This window comes from Anthonomus grandis, chromosome 2 (genome assembly GCF_022605725.1).
Source record: "Anthonomus grandis grandis chromosome 2, icAntGran1.3, whole genome shotgun sequence".
Taxonomy (NCBI): domain Eukaryota; kingdom Metazoa; phylum Arthropoda; class Insecta; order Coleoptera; family Curculionidae; genus Anthonomus; species Anthonomus grandis.
In genome coordinates this window covers 8,378,235-8,401,984 of record NC_065547.1, presented here as the reverse complement: position 1 = coordinate 8,401,984, position 23,750 = coordinate 8,378,235, and the positions used below count along the sequence as shown (strand labels likewise).

General features: G+C 31.7%; 1 protein-coding gene and 1 long non-coding RNA gene across 6 annotated transcripts in view; one reads left to right on the top strand and one right to left on the bottom strand.

Annotated features, from left to right (window-relative positions):
• Window positions 1–17,446, bottom strand: part of LOC126748747 (uncharacterized) — a 36,808-nt gene extending 19,362 nt beyond the window's left edge. The window contains exons 1-2 of the long non-coding RNA XR_007664808.1: window positions 17,251–17,446; window positions 14,970–15,015 (exon numbers count right to left, since the gene is read on the bottom strand). This is a non-coding gene — a long non-coding RNA (uncharacterized LOC126748747). The remainder of the gene's footprint in view (window positions 1–14,969; window positions 15,016–17,250) is intronic.
• Window positions 94–23,750, top strand: part of LOC126748614 (acetyl-CoA carboxylase) — a 108,528-nt gene continuing 84,871 nt past the window's right edge. For 2 of the 5 annotated variants that reach the window (XM_050457987.1, XM_050457976.1), the window contains exons 1-3: window positions 7,447–7,612; window positions 10,188–10,349; window positions 10,412–10,556. In XM_050457987.1, the coding sequence (XP_050313944.1) occupies window positions 10,313–10,349; window positions 10,412–10,556 (182 nt within the window). In that variant the 5' untranslated portion in view covers window positions 7,447–7,612; window positions 10,188–10,312. Of the gene's footprint in view, window positions 254–7,446; window positions 7,613–10,187; window positions 10,350–10,411; window positions 10,557–17,410; window positions 17,573–23,750 lie in introns of those variants that run through there. The other 3 variants (XM_050457975.1, XM_050457971.1, XM_050457980.1) reach the window with 2 other exon arrangements.

Genomic DNA, 23,750 nt, shown 5'->3' with positions numbered 1-23,750 from the left:
TAAATTAAAATAAAAATCAACACCGGATTAATAAATATTCAACTTAGTTTTTAATTAGAACTTGTCGAACGTCGAAGATAATCTTCAGTCGATTTCAAAATCCGACCGTTTTTCGGGCAATTTCTTAATTTATTTGGGTCACCGTGTACCGATCCCACCACAAAACGGTAAAGATAAAATAAAGTGAGGTTAGAGTTACGGTGTTTGTGTTTTCTTTGCTTGGTTCTTGTGGCATTTTTGAAATGATTTTTCGGTAAGTATTTTGAGTTTGTTTGCGGTGATTTAGAGTTTATTTCGTAAAGTAGGATGTAGAGTATTGAAAATAGTTGCGTACTTACTTTGACCAGGCAATTTTATTTTAAAAACATTACCTTGAAAATTCTGTATAGTAAACATCAGTATCTAAACAACATAATAAATGTTTGTTTAAGAGTTTTTTTCTAAATTATTTCTTGCTTTAGCTGTTTCAAGTATTGTCAGATAACAATGGTTATAATATTTCATAACAATTGTTGCTAAAATAGAACAGGCCATTATTGCTATAGGTTAAGGTCCTTTATTCATTTTTTTCCTCCAAACGCACACACATTTTTAATACAATTTAGTGCAAATTTTATAACAATTACGGTGCATTTTACGTTTTAATAATTTAGAAGAAAATCTCATTGTTTTAAGTCATTGCCCTTGCCACTCATTTCATTCATTTTCTGTTCAGTGATCAAGTTAGACAAGGCTTACTTTGTTAGAGGCTGGATGGAAATATTTTAATATAAGCTCTGTTTGCTCTGCTAATGTTTATTTAATATTATACATTAACAAGCTTGTTCACTATTAAATGGATGTCGTAAATCTATTCACTACTTCCCTATACTCTTTAAAACCCTTAAATGCAATCCTAACATAGTCAAGCCTCTAACATAGTCTGCCTTAGGTACGAAACGGAAGAGCTCACCACCCATTGGTTACGCAAAGTCAGAAGATTTATTATCCCCACCTTGATTGGTCAGCCTTGAACATGCCACATGGTTCTATTGATTTAATTTGGCGCGGTATAAAGTGTCCCAATAAGAATTATTATATAATTATAATATTAATATTTAACTTATCTTTAAGCACAAAGTGCCATAAAGTAAATTGTTTATATTTAAAAAGGCCGTTCTTTTATTGAAATTGAGCTTTTACCAGATTTCTCTTGCCCCCTTTCATATCAACGGAATTAAACATAAAGATAAATTCTTTTATTACCACATCAGGTCCATATATGTCGACTGTGATGGCTGTAGGCAACAATTTCATTATGAATGTTCAGATCTGACTAGTTCGGAGATCAGAGTCATAGAATTGAAGAATAAACGTAGTTTTAAATATTTTTGTACTCTCTGCCTTGAGGGTTTGAAGCTCATCCCGGTTCTTCAGAGGCGTATTGAATCTTTGGAGGGAAAACTTAGCTCATTAGAAGCCAACATGACCACCCAATTTAGTGAGGTTATTGATAAAGTGAGTGATCTGCACAATAACCAACAGCAAGTCAATAATATACCACCTAGTACTTCTCAATCCCAGGTCAACGATAGTGTTGTTAAATGCTCGAGAATTTATTTTTCGAGAACGTTCCTCGAGCATGAACGAGCACGAACGAGAATTTTCAGCACATACGAGCATAAATGAAAAAAATGCAAAGGAAACATATTAGGAAAATATCTGAAATTAGAAATGTTTGTGTTTATTTATGTTCTATTTATTAAGTTAAACTTTCAAACAACCTATTTAGGAACTCTCCTCCGAACTATCCTCTCCCTCCTCGCGCTCGCTTGATTTTAAATCACTCAGAATTTCCGTTAAATCAAAGACTCGTCAGACTCAGAAGAATCATCTTCAATGGTATTAATTTCAGCCCCAGATTTGGTAGTGAGTTTTATTTTTTTTTGATTTCGGTTCCATTAAATTGGTAGAGGTGTTTGGCTGGCCGATATTTGAGCTTATACTTTGACTCTTTACTCGATTTCTTTTTTTTGTGTGCAGGAAAGAATACTTGCTGAAAGTTCTTTCAGTGGCAGCCGAAGACGGTGGCAAAGTTAAAATAGCTAATGCGATAGTTTTCAATGATGTCTTTGAGCAATAACCACTCCACCATATCCTGGAATCAATTTTGTCCACCATTTTCCAGAGATTAAGAGTTTCCAGAAGGCTTGTTCAAAGTAGTCGGTCTTCCCCATGTATTGTCCTAACTCAACCAAGATATTTTGGGTAATATCCTGAAAGTTCCGGTTATTTTCTGCCAACCAATGAATAAAGTCAATTCCTAAAAATACATTAAAATCAATGAAATCATATTCAAGCAATGAATTTATTATTTGATAAATTAAAAAGCTTAATATTAATGTGTTTTTTTTTACCTTTTGAATGTTCTTCTCTGCTTAAAACATCTCCCTGAAATCTGGGATCTAATATATTTGCAGCATAATGTGCAGCTGACTTATAACGAGTTGTTGTAAAGAATATTTGTTTTCTAACAAACTTTCTAAACAACCAAGTATCGAACCCCATCTTGTTGCCACAGGCAATTTTAAAGAAATTAAAGTACCGCGTTTTTCCATTTGAATCCTATTAAAAGTGGCCAAGATAATATGAGATTTCGTAACTTCTTTTATAATTTGTTTGCAGTATCCTTCAAGTGACTTAAGAGAATCACTATTCATGATATCTCCTGCCAATAGGTTCAAGCTATGTGAAATACAGCCATACTCAACAATTTTTATTCTAGCATTATCTGTAACAAGACCAATAACCTTATTAAACCCAATTTGCTCTATAATTTTTTGCAATTCTTCACTTATGAATTCAGCAGTATGTCGCTCAGTACCAGTGGCAAACGTTCTAAAAAGTACTGGTTGTGGAGTAGTGACTATACTACATTTATGACAGCCTCATTTCCGACACCAAACGTTAACGCTATGGGAACGTTCACATTTTTGGGGAACGTTCGGCTTCATGCTCATTCGTGCTCTTGAGAATAAACGTCACGAAAAAAGTCGTGAACGTTCGCGAACGTTCTTCGAGAATAAACGGGAACGTTCCATTGCTCACAACACTAGTCAACGACAGCAATGATTTAATGCAAGAGGTCGCGGATCGACATAGGAGAATGAATAATATCATGCTGTTTAATATGGAAATCTTACCACACACTTCAGAAATTACCCAAATATCTAATCTTCTAAACTCAGTTACTGGCAAGCAAGTGCATGTCTCAGAAGTGATTAAGTTGGGCAGACCAAATAGTAAAGGTCGTAAAATGTCTCAAGATAGTTCTATCAAACAATTCTGATGTAGCCAATGTACTAAAGAACCGGAGGAGGTTTAGCTTTGCTAAGGCGGTTTACGTTGAGGCTGACCTCACTCCTCAGAGGAGTGATCTGCAAAAGGTCAAGGACGTACTTGAGCATCGGCGATCCAATGGAGAAACAAATATGTACATCAAGTTTGACAATGGCAGGCCTGTCATCGCCACAAAAAACTAAATCCTTCCAGCACTTTACACCACCTACGTCTTTGTTATCAAAATGTACGTGGCCTCCGCACCAAGACTGATAAGCTTTATACAGGAATCTCCGTGTGCGACTTTGACATCCTTACCTTCACCGAAACGTGGCTTCAACCAATTTATTCTCGACTCTGAATTGTGTCCAGAAACATTTAGAGTGCTCAGATCTGACAGACAGCTGGATAGAGTGGCCGCTACTCGTGGTGGTGGCTGCTTGGTCGCAGCTTCTCACAACATCCACCTAGAGAGGGTTAACTTGGAAGACATCCTTAACTCCACACCACTTATAGATATTTTAGGTTGTAAGCTCACTTATGGTTATTTTGTATTTTATTTATTTGTAATCTATGTCCGTCCTTGCACAACTGAGAGAGACTTTGAGACCTTGTGTGAAACAATTATGTCACTGGATCTGGTCCACACAAAACGCGTTATGATTGTTGGATATTTTAATGTTCCGTCTTATCAGACAACCGAAGCTAGCAGTGTCAAGTGCAAGCTTTTGACCAACCTATGCGAGATCCTTGGTCTTAAGCAGTTTAACAATATTCCAAATGTTAAGAATAGGCTTCTTGACTTGGTTTTTTCAAATTTCGACGTCAGTGTTATCAAAAGTATATCACCGCTTATTGACGAAGATTTGCATCATCCTGCTTTGACAATTTCTTTTAAATCGGCTTCCCCTCATAAATATAATCCTTCTATAAGTTCAAATAATCTACAGCAGTTTAACTTCAGAAAAGCAGACTTTCCACTCATGTATAATTTGTTGCTTGATGCAGACTGGTTGTCCGTCTTGCAGTCTTCTGACGTTGACAGCGCTTGCAAGGAACTTTACAAAAGACTTGATTCAGCTTTTGCTGCACCTTTAAAACAACAAGGACGACGGCGATTTCCAGTATGGTTTTCAAAACAAATTATTTCTAATATCTTTAAGAAGGAAAAAGCATATCGTGATTATAGATCCTCTCCAACTGAATATAATCTTTCCAGATACAACAGGCTTCGTCAGACAGACAGTCTTGCGATGCCAATGGTAATTCTTTTCAAGGAACAGAAAATATTGTGCCAGCTTTTGCCAAACTTTTTCAGAATGCCTATAAAGATCCAATCAACCTCGCAGAAACCTATCCTCTTTCTAATTCCTCAGACCTCATTGACATTCTTCCATCAATTACCACTGAGGAAATTATTGCTGCTAGTCGGAGGCTAAAAAACAAGTTGACAGCCGGTCCAGATGGTGTTCCAAGTTTTGTGGCTAAAGACTGCATGTTTGTCCTTTGTCAGCCTTTATGTCATATTTTTAACCTTATTTTGAAAACTGGCAAATTTCCAGGCGTCTGGAAATGTGCTAAAGTAATACCAATTCACAAAAAAGACGATATAAACAGAATCGACAACTACCGACCTATCTCCATACTTTGCAATTTTTCCAAAACTTTTGAAACTATTGTTTATAACAGAATTCTTCCCCAAGTTCAATCACTACTCTCTATAGATCAGCACGGTTTTATTCCTAAAAGGTCGTGCATCACTAACCTCTGTAATGTGACTCATTTTATTTCTTCAGCCCTCGATAGAAAAAGTTAGGTTGATGTAGTGTATACTGATTTCAGTAAGGCTTTCGATCAGATAAATCATAGCATTCTGCTGGAAAAATTGAACAAGCAATTCAACTTCTTCAACATACCTTATTGACCGTCTACAGTTTGTTGAGGTGGAAGGTTGCAGGTCTAATACCTTTGTTTCAACTTCTGGAGTCCCACAGGGATCCAATCTCGGCCCACTTCTTTTTATCTTTTATATTAATGATCTAATCTGCAATCTCTGGCTATGAGGAGAACAATTCATTTTGTAACATTCTTATGGAAGTTGGTCAATAATAAAATAAATTCTCCTCCTCTCTTGAACGATATTCTATTTTATGTACCACGATTTGCTTCTAGAGCAAATATCACTTTTGCTTTAGATCGCGCCAGAACTAACATTAGGTTTCAGGATCCCGTATATCAAATCCTTTTCTCTTCCTTTTTTACCTTGTCCCATGAATCCCTTTCTTTGTTCATTATAATGTTAATTTACATCTCCTTTAATTTTGATATATACATGATGTTACTATAATAATTTAAGTTTTCCTTATTTTTCTTTCTTTTTGTTATTTGATTTATAGTAATTTAATATTTGTTTACACTTTCAAAACATTAATTGTAGATTTTCCTGTAACTGGGCTTTGCCTGTTGGAAATAAACTGCTAAATAAATAAATAAATAAATATATCAGGACATCGGGGTCGTTAATTACTATTAAATCACTATTAAAAAATAATAATTAGAAAAGAAGTATTTTGTTAATATTCACATAAGCCAAATGAGTACTAAAACGTAACTAGACTAAATTTAATAAAATAACAAATATTAACATTACAGTATATATAGCCTAACAAACACACATTTTTGACAGGTTTAAATTATAAAATTTGAGAATAAAATAGATAAAAACATGGATATAGGCCTTACAACTAAGAGAAAGAGAAGCACTGTCATATAAAAAGAAAATTATAGATTATTATTATTTAAGCAAAGGATTCCTTAAGATTATAAAATGACTTGTCAGTTAGGAACATTTTAAGTTTGCTCTTGAACTGGTTAAACAATTTAAGTTCTCTGATCATTGGGGGTAGTTGATTGTATATTTTGGTACGGGTGTAGGGGGCAGCTTTATGTCTTGGAATTTCTTGTACTGTAGTTATGCAACTCATTGTTCTTAGTCAATTTTGCTGTGTTTTTAAATAAATAGATCGAGCACTTGTATATATTATATATATAGATGTTAACGTTAGTATTTTATGCTCCTTGAAAATTTCACGATAGGATTCTTGTGATTTTAAACCATACAGCAGTTGAATGATTCTTTTTTGGGACACAAATACTCTATGTATGTTGATGGCTTGACAACAAACTTAATATAATATCGTTGATTGAATATTTGAGTCACTCATTATTGCAACATCTGTATTCTGTATCAGTGCGGCGGCTCTTAATTGCCCCCCTCCCTCTTATCTTTTGAGTGCGTTTATATAAAAATTTGAAATTTGACACACATTACCAACCTTAATACTACTTTTTGGTTCCTAGCTCATTTTGCAAAACTTCAAAATGGCGGCGGGACGCCATTTTGAAAAATAAAATGAAATATCACCCTGGAAGAATTTTTTTTCTATTATAGGCAGTTGAGGTACTACATATTATAGCACAGAGTTCTATAATGATATGAAATTCCTGGAAAATGAAATTTCTTTAATAGACATTTGCATGCCTATAGCACAGAGTTGTCCTTAAATCATATAAACTGCCTTTGAGAAAACCTGCTAGTAAATTAAAAACTCGTACAGATAAAAATACAAATACATGATTTCCCTCTCGTCTTTAGTTTATTCGGTCCCTATCCGCGGAAAAACACAGTCACACCTCCAATTAGATAATCAACATTCTAATCCACCTGCTGATAATTATCATGCTTATCATAATATTTTCTGATAAGAGTGATAATTATAATCAAACGAACAATTAAGGTGTAAATAAGTGTAAATAGTGGCATTGTCTTAGGTAATGTAATTGATCAGCAGCACCCTTAATCCCCGATTAATTAATTAAAATTAAGTACTTTCTGATATTAATTACCACCAAAATCTCGCTCCCATTCGCGGATCATAATTATTCTTATCGCTCTCACACAATAATATTTAAAACTCAATGCGAAAAAACAACAACAATCTTAGAACAGCCAGAACATTTAGAATAAAGTCACTCAAGGGTATTATGATCGAATCACGCCAAGGTTATCTTAAAATGCCAATTTGTATAATAGTTTTGGACAAAAGTTTTATAATCGGTATCAATTTTAACGTTAGTCAAGCTGGTTTAGTCCTACAGTCGGGCTTTTAATGTTCCAGTGGTTTTCCGATGAATTTTTTGCTCCTAGCCTCCGTCGTCGCTATAGTTGCACTGATTCTTAATTATTTCATTGAGTTAGTTTTTGGAAGTGTGCCGGTTGTGAACGAAACGAGGAGTAAGTTTTATGTGTAATTTTTATTTAGGATAGGCACCAAAAGGGCACTTATTAAATTAAATCTGTGACAAGAAGGATTTGTTTTTTACTTTTTTTTCAAGCTCTGCATCTTCCACTTCCAGACAGTTAAGCACGAAATAAAGTAGATTTTTTTTTAATTCAAAAGCTCTTTATTCATTTAAAAATATGCAATTACAGAGTATGATTAAAATGCACTTAAACTTCGAAGTCTGTGTTAGTTGATTGGAATACTAAATAAAAACCTTAATATTTAAGTTTATGTGAGCCGATCTTAAAAATACCTAATAATGCTAAGTCACAAAAACATTCTTAGATAACACAAACAAAATACTTATTAATTAATTAAGAATTTATAAAATGTTAAATTTGTCTAGCTATACCGTAGAACATAATAATAGCATAGAAATAGATATTGTACCTGCAGTTTTATAGATTTTTTATCCGACTATAATATATTTTATACTTGATATGATCCTTTGCTAAGTAAAGGTTTAAGTGTTTATGTATAAATTCTTAAGAAACTATATTATACAATGACTTAAATTCAAGCACCGGAGTCTCCTCAAATAATAGTTCACTAGGATATGTTTTTGATTTTTCATAAATAATTTTTGTATAACAATCATAAGAAGAACCCCATATGACTCGATTAAAGAGCGATAAACTTGTACTTAAGTGTTCTTACTTAAAAAAAATGTTTACTTGATAAAATTTATAAAGGAATTTACGAATTTTGTTTACTAATATAATATTGATATGAATATCCCACTTTAAATGCTGGTCTATTTGTACCCCTAGGTACTTAATACTGGAAGTTCTTTCTATAGCTGTATTGCAATTTCTATTGCAGTTCTTAGTATCTGCACAAGAGTGAATATACAGGCTATCAATATCAGGTTGACACGTAACATTAAGGGAAAAAGTCTGAAATTTAGTTTTGTTAGTATTTAGTTTAAGCTAGGCCAATTTGAAATTTTCTTTAGAGCTTCCTCTGTCCTTAATTTTCTATTTTGCTAAGTACTGTCAGCAACGACAATACTCCTATCATCTGCAAATGCAATTGATAAACCTTTTTCAATGGGAATCTCCAACATTGCGTTTATGTGCAATTGAAAAATGATAACTACTAAAATTGTACACCTACAGATAACACACGCTCATACCAAGTATTCCATTTACTCGTACCCTCTGAACTTTATGATACAAATAACTTGTTAGTAACTTCTTTGAAATCCCTCTTATTCTACAATCATCCATACTCTCAAGCATAATCTTATGATCTACAGTGTCCAAAGCCTTGGCTACATCTAGAAATACAGCCAGAGGCTTCTGACTAATATTTAAGCTCGTTTGAACAAAATTAGTAACTTTGTAAATAACATCTGTTGTTGAACATCCTTCTTTAAAACCAAACTGAAACTCAGAAATTATATTATGTTTTATTACATGTGAAAGTATTTTTATACTTTTTTTCTGCAATTTTAGCCTAGTTACTAATCAATGAAATTAGTCTATAGTTATTCATATCAAGTGCGTTACCTTGTTTATGAACTGGAATAACAATTGTCTTTTTTAAATACGTTAGGAAAAATTCCACTTAACATATTATTAATAATATGACACATTGGCTTTACAATATCATTCGTTACCAGCTTGATTGTTAGCTGGTTGTATTGCCATATCCTGGACTACTATTCTTTTTTAAAGAACTTATAATAGGTTTTATTTCCAGTTCATCTACTGGCAATAAAAATACTGAATCTCTACATTTGTCTATAATAGATGGTGTTTTTTTATCCTAATTATCTTTTTTTATCCTGATTATCTTTCCTGATTTTGCTTGATCTTATCAGCCATTTTTATACCGATATTTGTAAAAAATTAATGAAATTCGTTGCTTATGTCTTTCGGGTATTTTGAATTTTGTTTATTTCATTATTTTTTTGTTTAGGCGTATTGGTGGCTTCATTTATGTATTTCCATGTTTCCTTGATGTTATTTTTAGAATCATCTATTTTTTGTTTGTAATATATTGCTTTTGTGTTTTTTATCAATGATATTACTTTATTTCTTGTCAGTGTTCTTATTGGTTCGTCGAATAGGGATCCAATGTAAATTAATTAAACAATTTCTATGCAAATTTTAAAAAGTGTCTATTTTGTGGTTTTTGTGTTATTGGCACTAAATATTCCAGGCAGTTGACGTGATTAAAGAAGAACTTTTGCTTACAGTAACTAAAATGCCTGCAAGAAAAATTTAGTTAAAGACTAACCTTGAACTGCAGTAGGTAATTTTTTTCAAAAAAAAAAAAACGTTCTTTACGTTTTTACCCATTGACATGCACGCACATTTCCCCCGATTACATAAATCAAATCAACATAAGCGCCAACGTGAACCCGCTGACCCCTGATTAGGTTCCTTGTTTCAATAGACATTTTCATTTCAATTCAAATACATACTAAACTTGAGGTCAATATTTTATAGGGACAATTGAAAGTCATTCGCGCACGTCATTTCCCACTTTTTTTTTTTTGAAAAAAAAATTATTTTCCAGAAGTTGATCCGGCTCCCTCGGAAAAAGCTTCAACCCCTGGACCAAGCAGCGAGGTCTCAACCGAAGACATACCAATTGATACAACTAAATCAAAAGACCAATAGCAACTAACTGAAATTCATAAAATGGCCGATCAAGAAGAACATGCGCGTTTCACCATCGGTAACTCACTTAATAAGGACCTTGGTGTAGTTCAATTAACTAAATTTTGTGTTTTTTTTTAGGTGACGAATCTTATGATGACTTTCAAGAATATGGGGATGAAGGGGATAATGCTCCACCACCCGCTAAATCTATGGGGCAGGGAGGACTTGGAGGTCTATCTGCTGCTGACCAGGCTGCTCTACTAGAGAGACGAAAGAGGCTAAAGTAAGTACAAAAAAGTGATAATTTCATTTTTTCTTCAAAATCAACAATTGAATCGTCTAATTTCAAAAGCGGCCATCTCCACTGAAGCTAATTTTAAGAAAAATGCAAAAAACTGCTATAAAAAAATACCTTGTAAAATATTGTATTTTTTGTCTTTTATATCTATAAATGTACTAAAATAATATATTTTTAATAAAATAAACCACGAGTTTTAGTTACTTATATCTATATGATTAAAATAGTTAGTAGATGGCCGGTTTTGAAACTTATCTATATGGATATAGCTGGTTTTGAAATTACCTATTCATTAACTGCTTTTGGCCCAAATTTATTATTTAATTTATTATTATATAATAAATTTGGTATTGGTATATATAACATTTATTATATTAATGAGCCATACATACTTTTATCAGCATTTATAAAAAATAAAATGTTCCACCTTTGTGATGTATTTTTACCGACTTTATTAAAAAAATCTTAACAAAACAAAAACAAAATTCTACAAAGTAATACTTATAAAAATTAAAAAAACGAAATGAAACAAAAAACAAAACAGTGTATCAATATCTGTTTAGTCATTTTTTAAATCTTAATTGTTCTACTCGAGATTTAAATTTATACAATATTTTCTCTTTCTTCAATTTCTTCACACACCAGGTCATCTTCAGGAGGTTGACCTATGGATTGTTCAACAGTAGTGTAAAAGTTAAAATTTTCCAACTCTTGCCAGTTTTCCCCGTAGTGAGGTTGGAGAAGTCCGCTAACGTCCTTGATCTTTTTGGCATTTGGAGCCAAGACAGTTGTTAGAAGACCAGGGACTAGATTATTAAGTGTCTTTCCCTTTTTTACCACCAACTTATCACCTCCTAAATCCGAACGGTAAGACTCCTCTTTACGAATAGTTACATTACCTTTTAAGGTCTTCTTCAATAAAAACCTTTTAGGAGGGTTGAATTTGAAGTGCCACTGTCCATGTGGTTTCATAGTTTCTAATGTGGCACTTTTCCAGTCATTGATTTCAATATCTTTCATTTGCCATACAGAGCCATGCCCTTTTAGAATATTTATGTATTCTTCGGGTTTTATGATAAATTCGATATTTTTTTTTTTCGATTTGCGCAAATACCCTATTTGGTGGTATATACGAATGACCTACAATGGGAAAGATAACTTCAACAGTTTTAACGTTTTGTGGAGCTGATGTTACAAGCCATTTTGACAACATTCCCATCAAAGTTGTATTTTTGTTTTGTCCACCACAGCCATCAGCAAATAATCGGACAGTGTCAATATCTTGTAAGTCTGAGTGGCATAATCTGTGGAAAACGACACTTGCAATTTCATTTCAGCTTTTCGGCCTTTCTATTTCATTCCAATAATAAATATGAACATTGCTTGCAGTTAATGCAGCATGTGAGTTGCCTTCTACAATAGTGAAGTTATATAGAAATTTCATTGACGACTGATATAAGCTCGTTGGTCTGGTACCTTTGGTAAGCTCATATTCTTCTGGCAGTCAAAAGACATGGTCAGCAAGCCATCTCTTTCCTGCTGCAACATTTGAAAAAATGCCTTGGCCCTTAATTTATGAATTCTTTTCTGTGTAATTAAATTTTGTTTTTTAGTTGGTTCCTTTTCTGTTTTGATTTTTTCGCCAAGGTCCTAGCATTTGGAGCACACATCTACTCTAGGACTGCCATAGTTATATTTTTTCTTAAAAGTGTTGCGGAAAAAAGATTCTTTCACTTTAAGATTTGATTCAACATGTTTATTGCACATTTTCCACGTAGATTTTATGCTTAGCTCAGACGGTAAGTATAACCTGACAGAAGTTTTCGAGCGACAGTAATGGGGTTCCTGGGCTGTAAAGGACTCAATAAATTTCATAGCTGACAACTTTTTCGGTATATTTTTTGAACTTTTTCGATCTCCTCCTCTTGTTTCTTCTGCTACGCTACCGCCGGATTTAAAAGAACGTGTTATAACCCCTTGAACACGATGTTTTTTAATAACTAAAATGTTAAGGAAAGCTGTCCTACAAACTGGAACTTTTTTGCCATCAGATTGCCTTCTTACAAAGTATTTAAATGTGTACGACTTTTCTGGACGATTAGATTGTGTTGCACGATGTCGTTCTGGTTTCTGTACGCTTGTATAATTCATTATGAAATTAACCTGAACAATTTTATCCTTGGAGAGATAGAAATTTGAATGGAACTTGCATTTTTAAAGATCTACATTGATAGGCATTAGTATTATGGTGACACCTCCGATATGCAGGGAGTTATTCACTCGAATATCTAAAATAAAAACAATCTCATCAGGTACTTTCTTAATTAAAAAACATTTTAAATGGGATTACCTTCACGTTTTTAGTTTATTATTTTTCCATTCAGCGATATTTCGCGTTTTCTTCCTCGTCAGCTTCGGAGAAACGGGGGAAATTATGCTTCCGATACTATCGTTCATTCTAATGCTTTGTATACACAATAAAAACACTTAAAAACTAACTTTTAAATATAAAAACCTAATTGTTTTCAAAAGGACCGATCGTAAACAAAACAAATCTAATACTAAATGAAACACGTGGAATCGACTCGTAAATAAAAACCGCGAAAAGACAAAATCTGAGTTTTGAACGCAATGCGACATTGGAGATGGCCGATTTTGAAATTAACAACAAAGAACACACGACAATTTAGCTTGGATGTGGCCGTTTTTGTTAGGAAATGATTTCATAATATAATACGGTTTATGTTTTAGAATGTAACGTGATACTTAGCCTAAAAAATGAAAATTTTGGAGATGGCCGCTTTTGAAATTAGACGATTCAATTCTTTTTTTTTGCAAAATTTTTCTTGCAAACTAAATAATGATTTCAGATTTTCTATAGCTTCCCAATATTTTAAAAATTTCTTATTAAAAATCAATCAACCAAAGCCATGAACTTGCCATGGACGGTACTCCAAAAGCACAAGAAAAAAACGGGTTCAAATGCCTGGAATAAATTAATAATTAATCGAAATGCCCCAAAGACATGAAAAACTGTTTCCAGTGCCTGGAAGAAACAACTTAACTTAAATGTACAACAAATTTCCAAATAAGAATCCAAACATTTGTCTAAGTGTATATATTATATATCAACTACAAATTTAAACAAAAATGGTGTACTCATTTCATACGCTGATGACACTTATTGCTTTTAATGGAGATACGTGGGAGGAAACAAAACAGTGTGAAATTATGCTTGTGAAAAAATGGCTTGATGTACACAAATTAACTTGAAATATCCAAAAAACTAACTCTAACTACATTGCATTTTCAAAGACCAGAATAAATCGACCATTGTTTTCATATTTAGATACTTAAAATCTACCAGATCAAATTCATGAAGCATCAAATGTAAAGTATTTCGGAATCATCATCGACAGTAACTTAAAGAAATCGGATTTACATACTGCCCATTTAAAACAAACTAAATTTTCTTGTTTACACATTTTACGCCATTAGAAATATGTTAAACAAAAGTATGTTTATAACCATATACCTAACTTTAGTGGAATGAATACTAAGATATGGAATATTACTCTGGTGCAGTATGTATTACAACTCTTTAAGTTCTCTTCAGATAATGCACAATAAAATACTAAAAATAATTCTTAAAAAACCATATTTATACCCTACTCAAGAAATTTATAATGAAACTATATAAATATAAGAACTTTATTCCATATAACTATTTGTTGCTTAAAAAATTAGGTATCCAATAAATCACAGCCAAACCACTAGATCTAATGAAGATAAACCACTGATTCTTCCCATTCGAAAAGAGGTTCATTACATTTTTAGTGCCAACACTGTACAATTTATTGCCTAGGCACATAAAAAAAAACTAAAATGGTAAAGCACTATATTGTAAACAATCTTAATAAGTTTAACTCGTTGTAACCAAATATTATTTAGAAGAAACTCTCGTTAAAGTCTTTAAAGTAAGTTAAACAAAAAAAATGTAATCTTTTATTTATTTCTTCCCACACAGATACTTGCATCTAGGGAAATATAACTAAATAATTCGGATTCTACTATTATAATAACTTGTAAGTGTGTAACTATGATTTAATAAATTGATTAAATAACTATTCTATAATATCATGCCGAAAATAAATGCACTGCACGAATTATGTTATATGCATTGATTCAAGCGCAAATTTACATACTATATTAACCTAGAGTCTACAAAAACGAAATCACAACAAAATGCGAATATTGTCACCTTCTAAAGTTTATCGCTAAGTAAACATTTTTTATAATGACATTTAAATCCGCACTTTGATAAATTCTTAAGCTCTGTTGGAATTTGGTTGTATAGTAAGTAAATATTGTAGGAGAATGTAGTGAGTAATTAATTACCTTTGGTAAGATGCTGTGATATGGCGGAGTATATAACATCAAATTCCTGGAATAAAATGAAAAATTAACCCAGTTGCCTGAAAGACATGAAAATTTAAAAGAATAATAGTTCAGAATATTTTGAAAAACCCCCGTACTAAATTACCACAATATGACTGTTCGAGCATTGTTTGTCATATAATGCTGTTAATTTTTTTAACACCTACAAGCCTCTTTTTAATTAATCTGTGTAACTGATATATACTACTGTTACTATTACATTACTGCTGAGAAATTTTTTAAGACATTCTTAGGTATAATGGCTTTTATCTAAATACAGATGTATGTTTATAAAGTTGTTTTTCTTTTTAGAAATTTATATTTAGTTTAATAAGTACTACTTATCAGACTAAGATAAATAAACATATAACAATAAACGACATTATAAAAAGGTCTGGTAAGTGGTACTTAGCATTACACATTTTAAGTACTACTTATACCAGGAGATATAGAATAAATGCATATTTATTTATTAATTTATTTCAGGAATTTCATATTTTTTAATTTATTAATGATAATAAAATTACCATAAATATCTGAAGGACATGCAAAACCATCTGCAGTGCATGGAATAAAATTAAAAATTACCGAATATGTCTGAAAGACATAAAAACTATCTAGTGTCTTAAAGACAAAAAACGGCCTAAAATACCTGCAATAAAATGAAAAATTGCCAAAGCCTGGTAGGCAACAAAATTACGTAAGATGCTTAAAAACCACGGAAAATGAATTCCTACGTTGGCAAAAAGATTGAAAATAAAGAACTATTTGGGATATACTGGGATTTTTTTTAAATTAAATTTTGGTGTTAATGATGATTGTCCACCAATGCTTATTCCTATCCTATTCATTCCATATAGGATTTCTACACGTCGATTAACCAAGTATACAGTAATAAAAAGAGAAGGCCTGCCTGGAACAAAAACATAACATCAAATGCCTGGAATAAAATAAAAAATTATCACAACAACCTAAACGATATAAAAAACCATATCCAGTGCCTGGAATACAAAAAAAAGCTCCCGGAATACAATGAATACAATGAAAAACCATCACCAGGTGACCAAAAAAGTGCCCGCAATAAGTCAATGTCAAAATAAGCGTTAATATCAAAAGACAAAGTGTCCTTGACAAAGTCACAATAAGATTTACAATAGTCCAAGTAGAAAAAAAATTCAAAACCTAAGTTAAAAATTAAACCTACAGTAAAAGAATAAGTATTCATCAAATAAAAATACGAAAAAAATGATGTATAAATTAAAAAACAAACATATGAAAAACATATAATTAAAGTAAAATTAAATTAAACAAAATTAAAATCTAGTTATATACAGTGCTTTCATTTCAAAACGAACCAACCTCAATAACTTCTTAAAAAAAAACACATCAATCCAGATAATAGGAGGATGTTTAATTTTATATTTGACAAAGTTCTGTCAATCACCTCCTCACCTCCAGCTAACCTCACTTTGATAAGTCAAATGGGAACCCCTATCATGTGACACATCATTGTAAGCAGCATTAAAATGTCCATTCAATAGTATCAAAAAAACTAAATTGTTTAAGGTAACAGGGATGGATCTGGATGAACTAAAATGTCTGGTAATAATGAATATTTTATCGACATCATACTTTGGTATGTCAAATTGCTATATCCTATGGTGTGATCATCATTTTCATCACATCATTTTTAAGGTGCTAAAAATGCTATAATAGGCACCACAAACAAGCAAACACTTATAAAGTTAGGATTTTTTATAGTTTAAACGAAGGTCTAAAATGGTCTAGGTGTCTCGCTCCAAAAATGTATTTCTGAAGCAAAAAGAGAGCCCACTACTATCCATGCTGGCTACAAAATCACCAAAAGCATATTCCATATTTTACTATCCTTGCAATGCCGGTAGATGCATTTTTTTAAGTTAATGCAATATGAGGTTTAAAACTAAGCTCCTCATCACTATCAACACCCAGAAATTTTTCCTCAGAGCTACAGTCAATAGAAATATTCAGAAGAAGATAATGTGAGTCACCCTAGTGGATGCTTTTGCCATAGAATAATGTCATCAGCAAAAAAGTAAATTTTCCAGAAATTATTGAAATGAAAACAGGCGTTTTTGAATGAATGCCATTTCTTTATTGCTATAAAATATATTAAGTGACTGACGGCAATTACCCATTTCATTAAATCAAAATCGGATATACAAGAAAATCTTAGTTTTATGTATGTGGAATTAGTACTGACCCAAATATCATTTCTGATTGTCCACGAACGTTCCCCCCTATCCTATTCGGTCCATATAGGGTTTCTACAACCTTTAGAATGAAATGCGTTCAACCCAGTATACAGTAATAAAAAGAGACACCTAACAACTCTTACGCTTTTACTGTTTTACCGTTCACATCACGCGGGTCAGACCAATCGGTGCCGCCAATGCGATCATACGAGAATGTCGCGCGAGTTTGTGGCGGCGCGGCGGTGAATCGATTTTTTGTACCGCCCCGTGCTTCCGTGTATAATTTTTAGTGGAGCTTTCTTGTAAATAAATAATATTTGGGTTAATATGGTGAGTTGGTGTTATTTGGTTGAATGTCAAAAATGTTGTCTTAGTTAAGTACTATATTGTTAGTCTCTAGTGAGTTCCTATATGCTATTAGCTATAATTGCAAAGATATGAGTCAAAGTTTTTATAGGTTATGAATAATAATGAAAACAAACTGCAGGTATTTACTTATTATTTTATCATTTATAAATAAGGTTTCGTGAAAGTGGTTGTTATATTATAATGAGGGGGATTTTAATTTTTTTTTTTGTTCTTGGAGCATATGCCTGAACTTATATGTATTTATAACCCTAGTTTTATTGTCCAACAGGAAATAAATCCTACAATAACTTCAGTAATGTAACCAATAACAAGATCAAACTCGCTGACTGGTACAATATAAAACTAATATACCTATATTAGGTTGATTTTTTTTTAAATAATTTTTTGATCAGAATATTACATAGTTTTCAAAACCAACAATTAAAATTTAATCAGTAGCTACGTTTACAACGCGCAGATCTATTAGGTCCATGGATCAAACGATAGACTATTTTTATTTAGTACAGCCCTGTTTACAAGGATTGATTTTGAGGGTTACATTAGTGCAGGATTATAGCTTTATTCTGACTATTATAGGGCGAATTTCATGTGTCAAATACAGATTTAAAAACATTCGCGGCGGGAAATTTTTACTTTTCTGCGATGTTGACGTTTATCATGGAAAACATTATAACCTGGAATTATTATTTGTTGATGTTTTGTGTTGTGCTACAACAGTTAATGTTAGCCGTTTCCACTTATAAAAAGATGTGATGGATAAATAGATAGTGACGAATGCTCATCTTTACTATAATTATTATTTACGAAAATATTATGTAATTTTTTTAATTTATTTTTTTATAAAAATCATAGACCTGCCACCTCCTCGAGTCTCATCCTCAGGGCTTTTTGAAAATATTGTCACATGGAGCTAATTTTGACTATTTTCTTACAAATGTCACAATAAATCTACAAAACACCAGAAATTATTATTTATGGCCTTCCATAATGTACTTTATCTTTGAATAAAAAATAACCGTTTATTTTTTTCTATTTAAACGTTAAAATAAATAAATCATAACATAACAAAGAAAAAACTAATTAATGACTGCTGACAGAAGAAATTCGCAAAATAGTTGAAATCGTTTTAACTTTTTTGCGACTATCCGCGTAGACGAATTTCGCTTTTATGTGTATAAGGAATGTATGCGAATGTGCGAGATAAAAATTGCCTGTCAAAAGTCCGCGAAATTCGCCCTACTCAGAATGAAGCTTTACTCTAGGATCAAAATGTCAGTTGAAGGGAGTTTATCAGAAGAAGAATTATAGGATATAATCTCTAAATCCTAAAAATTGTTATTGTTGGTTAAAAAATAAACTAGTAAATTTTTTTTTCAAGGCTTAAACTTGTTCTTTTTTTCCTCTTTTTCTTTATTTTTGTGTACAAATATGTTTACAGTGACAAAAATATAATTTAATTTACCCTGTTTGGGAAGCATCAAATTTTAGTGCCCTGCTATTTACACCGAAAAAATAGTCCTCGTGACGGCATTTGATCCAAGTATTAAATATTTGGTACACGCGTTGTAAACGTAGCTAGCCTAAAAAAACATTAAATAAATTAATATTAATAAACCAAATAACAAATCCAAAGAAAAAACCCCAAAAAAAAATAAAAAAATAAGTACCAAATTATACTTTATCTTTATCTGCCTAAATTACAAGATTTCTGTTTATTAAACCTACCATCCAGAAGTAACAACATCAAAATTAACAAAAAGAAAAACACTAAAATAAAGATATTTAATTATTTCATTATTTTATATTGAGGAGGAGGAGGATACAGTACACCCTGTAATCCTTCCACGTTTATTATCATTTAATTAATACATAATTTGTTTTATAATATAAATGCTATGGTAAAAAAATAACAAATTTCTTAGTAGCACCTAGGTGTACAAACACCTGTGTGTGCTAAAAACAAAATAAATAATTTATTATAGTTAACAAGATTAAAAAAATATATATATATATATATATATATAAATTTTAAATTAGTTCACATAATATCAATTTACATTATACATTCATTGCATCTTAATTTAATTTAGCATACTTTTAAATTTTTCTTCATAATACTGATAGATGTATGATTTTACTTTGCTCTTAAATAAGGTTATATGTGTTATGTCTTTAATTTGCTTTGGTAAAATGTCGTAAATTTTTGGTTCAAGCCAAGTAATAAATTTGAAATTGATGTTGTTTCGACTTAAAGGTATTTCAATTAATTGATCTGCTCTACCACGTGTGTTATGCATATGATTGATATATGTTAATTTATTTTAATTTTTGTGGATATACATGGAAACTGTGTGAATATAAATACATCTTACATTTTGAATTTCTTCAGTGAAAAGTAAGTGGGATGGGTATCTCCTAGGCTTTTTATACATTATTTTTAGAATCGATTTTTGGATTAAGTTAAGCTTATTTAAATAAATGTTGTACAACCCACCCCATACTACTATGCCATAACGAATCACAGCTTCTATCAGATTTTTATAAATTGTTTGTAAAAGGTTTTTGTTAAATATATCTCTGAGAAGAAAAAAATTATGTAGCAGATTTCTGATCCTATTCGTCACATAATCAATATGAGGACCCCATTTTAGGTACTTATCAATTACTATCCCAAGATATTTGGTTTTTGAAACTTCATTAATTTTATCATTATCTACTAATATAGTTGAGAACGGTCTATTAGCTTCAGTTAATGAAAAGGCTATATAATTAGTCTTAGTAAGATTTAATGACAATTTATTCACACAGAGCCAACTTTTAATTACCCTGAACCCATTAATTGCTTTTTGTTGAGTCTCTGGCCAAGTATTTTGTAATATTGTTTTTCTATATAAGATATTACTCCATTAAATACTGTTTTCAGTTTTCATACAAATACCCTAATGTTCTGAGATTCTCTTATATTCTGTGGTAACATATTAAATTGTTCAGTAGCTTAAAAAAATCGATTTTGAAGGCCTTTATTTAATCTAATATTTTTCTGTTATAAGGGTGACTCTAAAAGGTCTGTACAAAATCCTAGGACAGGTTCCTGAGGTCAAAATAAGCCGATTTAAAGCATCTTACCTTAGTCCAAAGTTGATTCATTTCTTTGTTATATGGTGTTAAATTTAAAAAATAAAAATCGACATACCACTTTGAAAATTGGTATCCAGGGGTTTTTTGGTACGAGAAACTCGAAAATGGGCATCTTTTTACTGAGGCCCATAGAGGGCTTTCCATACTGCACTGTTAGTGTAAAATGGTCATAACTTTTTTGGAAGTGTGGTTTTTATTAATTTTTTTTTGTAAAGGAAACAGTTTCCCTAACGCTTTCGAGTAAAAAAGGTACTCTTCTAAGAACCCGCTAAAATTAAACAATATATTTCGTGTTTTAGTCTTTGGTGCCGCACCGAAATAATAAAAAATTGGAATGAAATTTTTTGTGTTTTTTACTTTTAGCGTAGTTTGCAGGAAGATTTTTTTTAATCTAATGAGAAACGCTAATTTATTTAAAGGAATCTTAATTATTATAAACTTTTAACAATTGTTCAAAATGACCTCCGTCAACATGAATACATATTAACACGGCGTAAAAACCTAAAAAGTATAAAATCTATAATATACTCTTTGCATCGTTCTTCAGTATCTTGGCTACATTTTGAATCATTGCCCATCATTTTTAAAGACCCCCACAAAAATAATCTAATGGAGTCAAGTCGGGTGAGCGTGCTGGCCAGTTTACAGGAGCGTCATGTCCTATTCCAATCCATGTATTTGGATATTGTTGATGTAAATAATTCCGAACATTTAAAGTAAAATGTGGTGGAGCACCATCATGCATGAACTACATATTTTGCCAAAGTTGTAATGGCAATTCTTCCACTAAATCTGGCAGTGCCTTGATGGTAAAATTACAGGACCGATTATAAAATTGCCAATGACTTTCGCCCGCACATTGACCCTAAACTCATGTTGAAAATGAGTTACTTTAGTAGCATTGGGATTCTCATTAGGGTAAACATGTTTATTATGAAAATTAGTTACACCACTTCTCGTAAAGCAAGCTTCATCTGTAATCAAAATTTGCTTAGCAAAGTTTAAATCTTGTTATCTATTTTCATTGACAAATTGACAGAAGCCCAAACGTTGTTTAAAATCCGTAGGCAAAAGGTCTTGGATGTGGTATGGATAAAGCTGCTGTTCTTTCAACGTTCTTTGAACCACATCCTTTTTGAACCACAGCCTTAGATGCTCCTACTTCTAAACCTAAGCCTCTGTTGCGTAATGTAGGATCTTCATGGATTCTTTCCAAAATTTGTTCCTCCATCTAAGGAGTCCTTATCATACGGTGCCGTCCATGATTGACAGTTACAGCAATAACACTACCGGTTTCGTGAAGGCGTCTCTCAATAGCACCAAATGTTTGATGATTTGGTATACGCCAATTTGGACATCTTTGCCCCTATACCCTAACACTTTTCCGGCCATTTCCTTCCCAAAAATGGCTGTATCTTTCATCCATTTTAACAAATTATAAATTTAATTTTTACTAACGAGCAAATTCTCACTCAAACACTTATCCTACCAAATTAAACAACGCTATATAACGAAAATTCTTTACAATAAAATTATTTGTTTATTATTACTTTTCTACACATACATACAAGATTAAAAAAATCCTTTGGCACTAATTACTGACTGAATTTCATTACTAAAGCTAATAACTTAAAAAAAAGATTCCATTGTTCAGTATAGTAAACATGACACAAAATGTGCTTCAGTTCCCCTGTCTGCGATCAGTGCATTTATATACTTGAGCCCAATTTTGAATCAAGAGTTTTTGCTTTAAAACTTCATAGTTAATAATTTCATCAGTCATTTTTCTTTATTTTATTAAAATAATGGGATTTAGTGGTCAATGTAAGTTCTAGTATCATGATGCCTTATTGTGTCTTTTATGTAACATATTATAGTTCAATGATATTTATGCACTGTTGGGTCATTTACTGCTTTTAGACTTATATTAATATGTATCGCCTGTAAAAATGTTAATGATATTACCTGAGATACTCATTCAAATCTTCAAGGGAAGCCTTGGAGATTTGGCCTAGTTTTAGGAGACTTATAAATAGCTCATATACCAAAAGTAAAATCATCAAAAAAAGTTTTAGGGTTATTCAAATCAAATCAAAAATAAAAGTGTAGTAAGATTGCTCGATTTTGAGCACCACTTGAGCTAATGTAGGTAGATGAAAAAAAGATGTTTATGAAAGTCCATTTTATAAAGTTTTTTGGATTCAACCTATCAAAGACAGCGACAAAATCTGTTTAGATTACATCAAGTTGATATTTGTAATTTATGGCCTCATATATATTTCGTAGAAATGATGTTAAATTAGTACACTAAACAACCATGCTGATTAGGTAAAATAAGATGTTTAATTTGATGAAACAGGTTGCTATAAATTCAGGTCTGAAAGGCATTAGAAAAGTTGGACAAAATGGAGATTGGGTGATTGTGTTCTTCACCATATTTCTTTCTACTGACTTAAAGACAGGCAAATTTTTGCGTATTTCCAGACTTTGGGAAAAGTCCTTGTGTGTAGTGAAAAGTATACTCAGAGGTTCAGTGAAAGCAGTGAAATCACGTAGGAGAAAAGAAGGAATACTGTCAAACTTTATATCAAACTAATAAATAAAGGGTGGGTAAATATGAAAATTTATTAATAAGTCTTGTTGGCTCTCAAAAGAAACCACCTTAAATTGCCTTAAAAGCAAGTTTCTTTTCTACTATTTTTGATTCCAATTTTTTATAAACTGCTTAGAAATTTCACAAAATCGTAAATATTTGGGCGTAAGTTTTTTATTTTCTTTCAAAAACTTATTTCTTTTGGTCAAAAAAAAAGTCAACATTTTCTTAAATTGCCTAAAATAAGCAACATGTTTTTCAAGTTAAGCTCTTTGAACGGTCTTCTAACGATTTCCACAAAAAATACTTGGGGGTATTTTTTTTTATCAAAATGTCATATTTTATGACAAATTTACTATAGGTACCTATAGTAAATTTAATATATTTGCAATTTTGGAAAATGTTTTG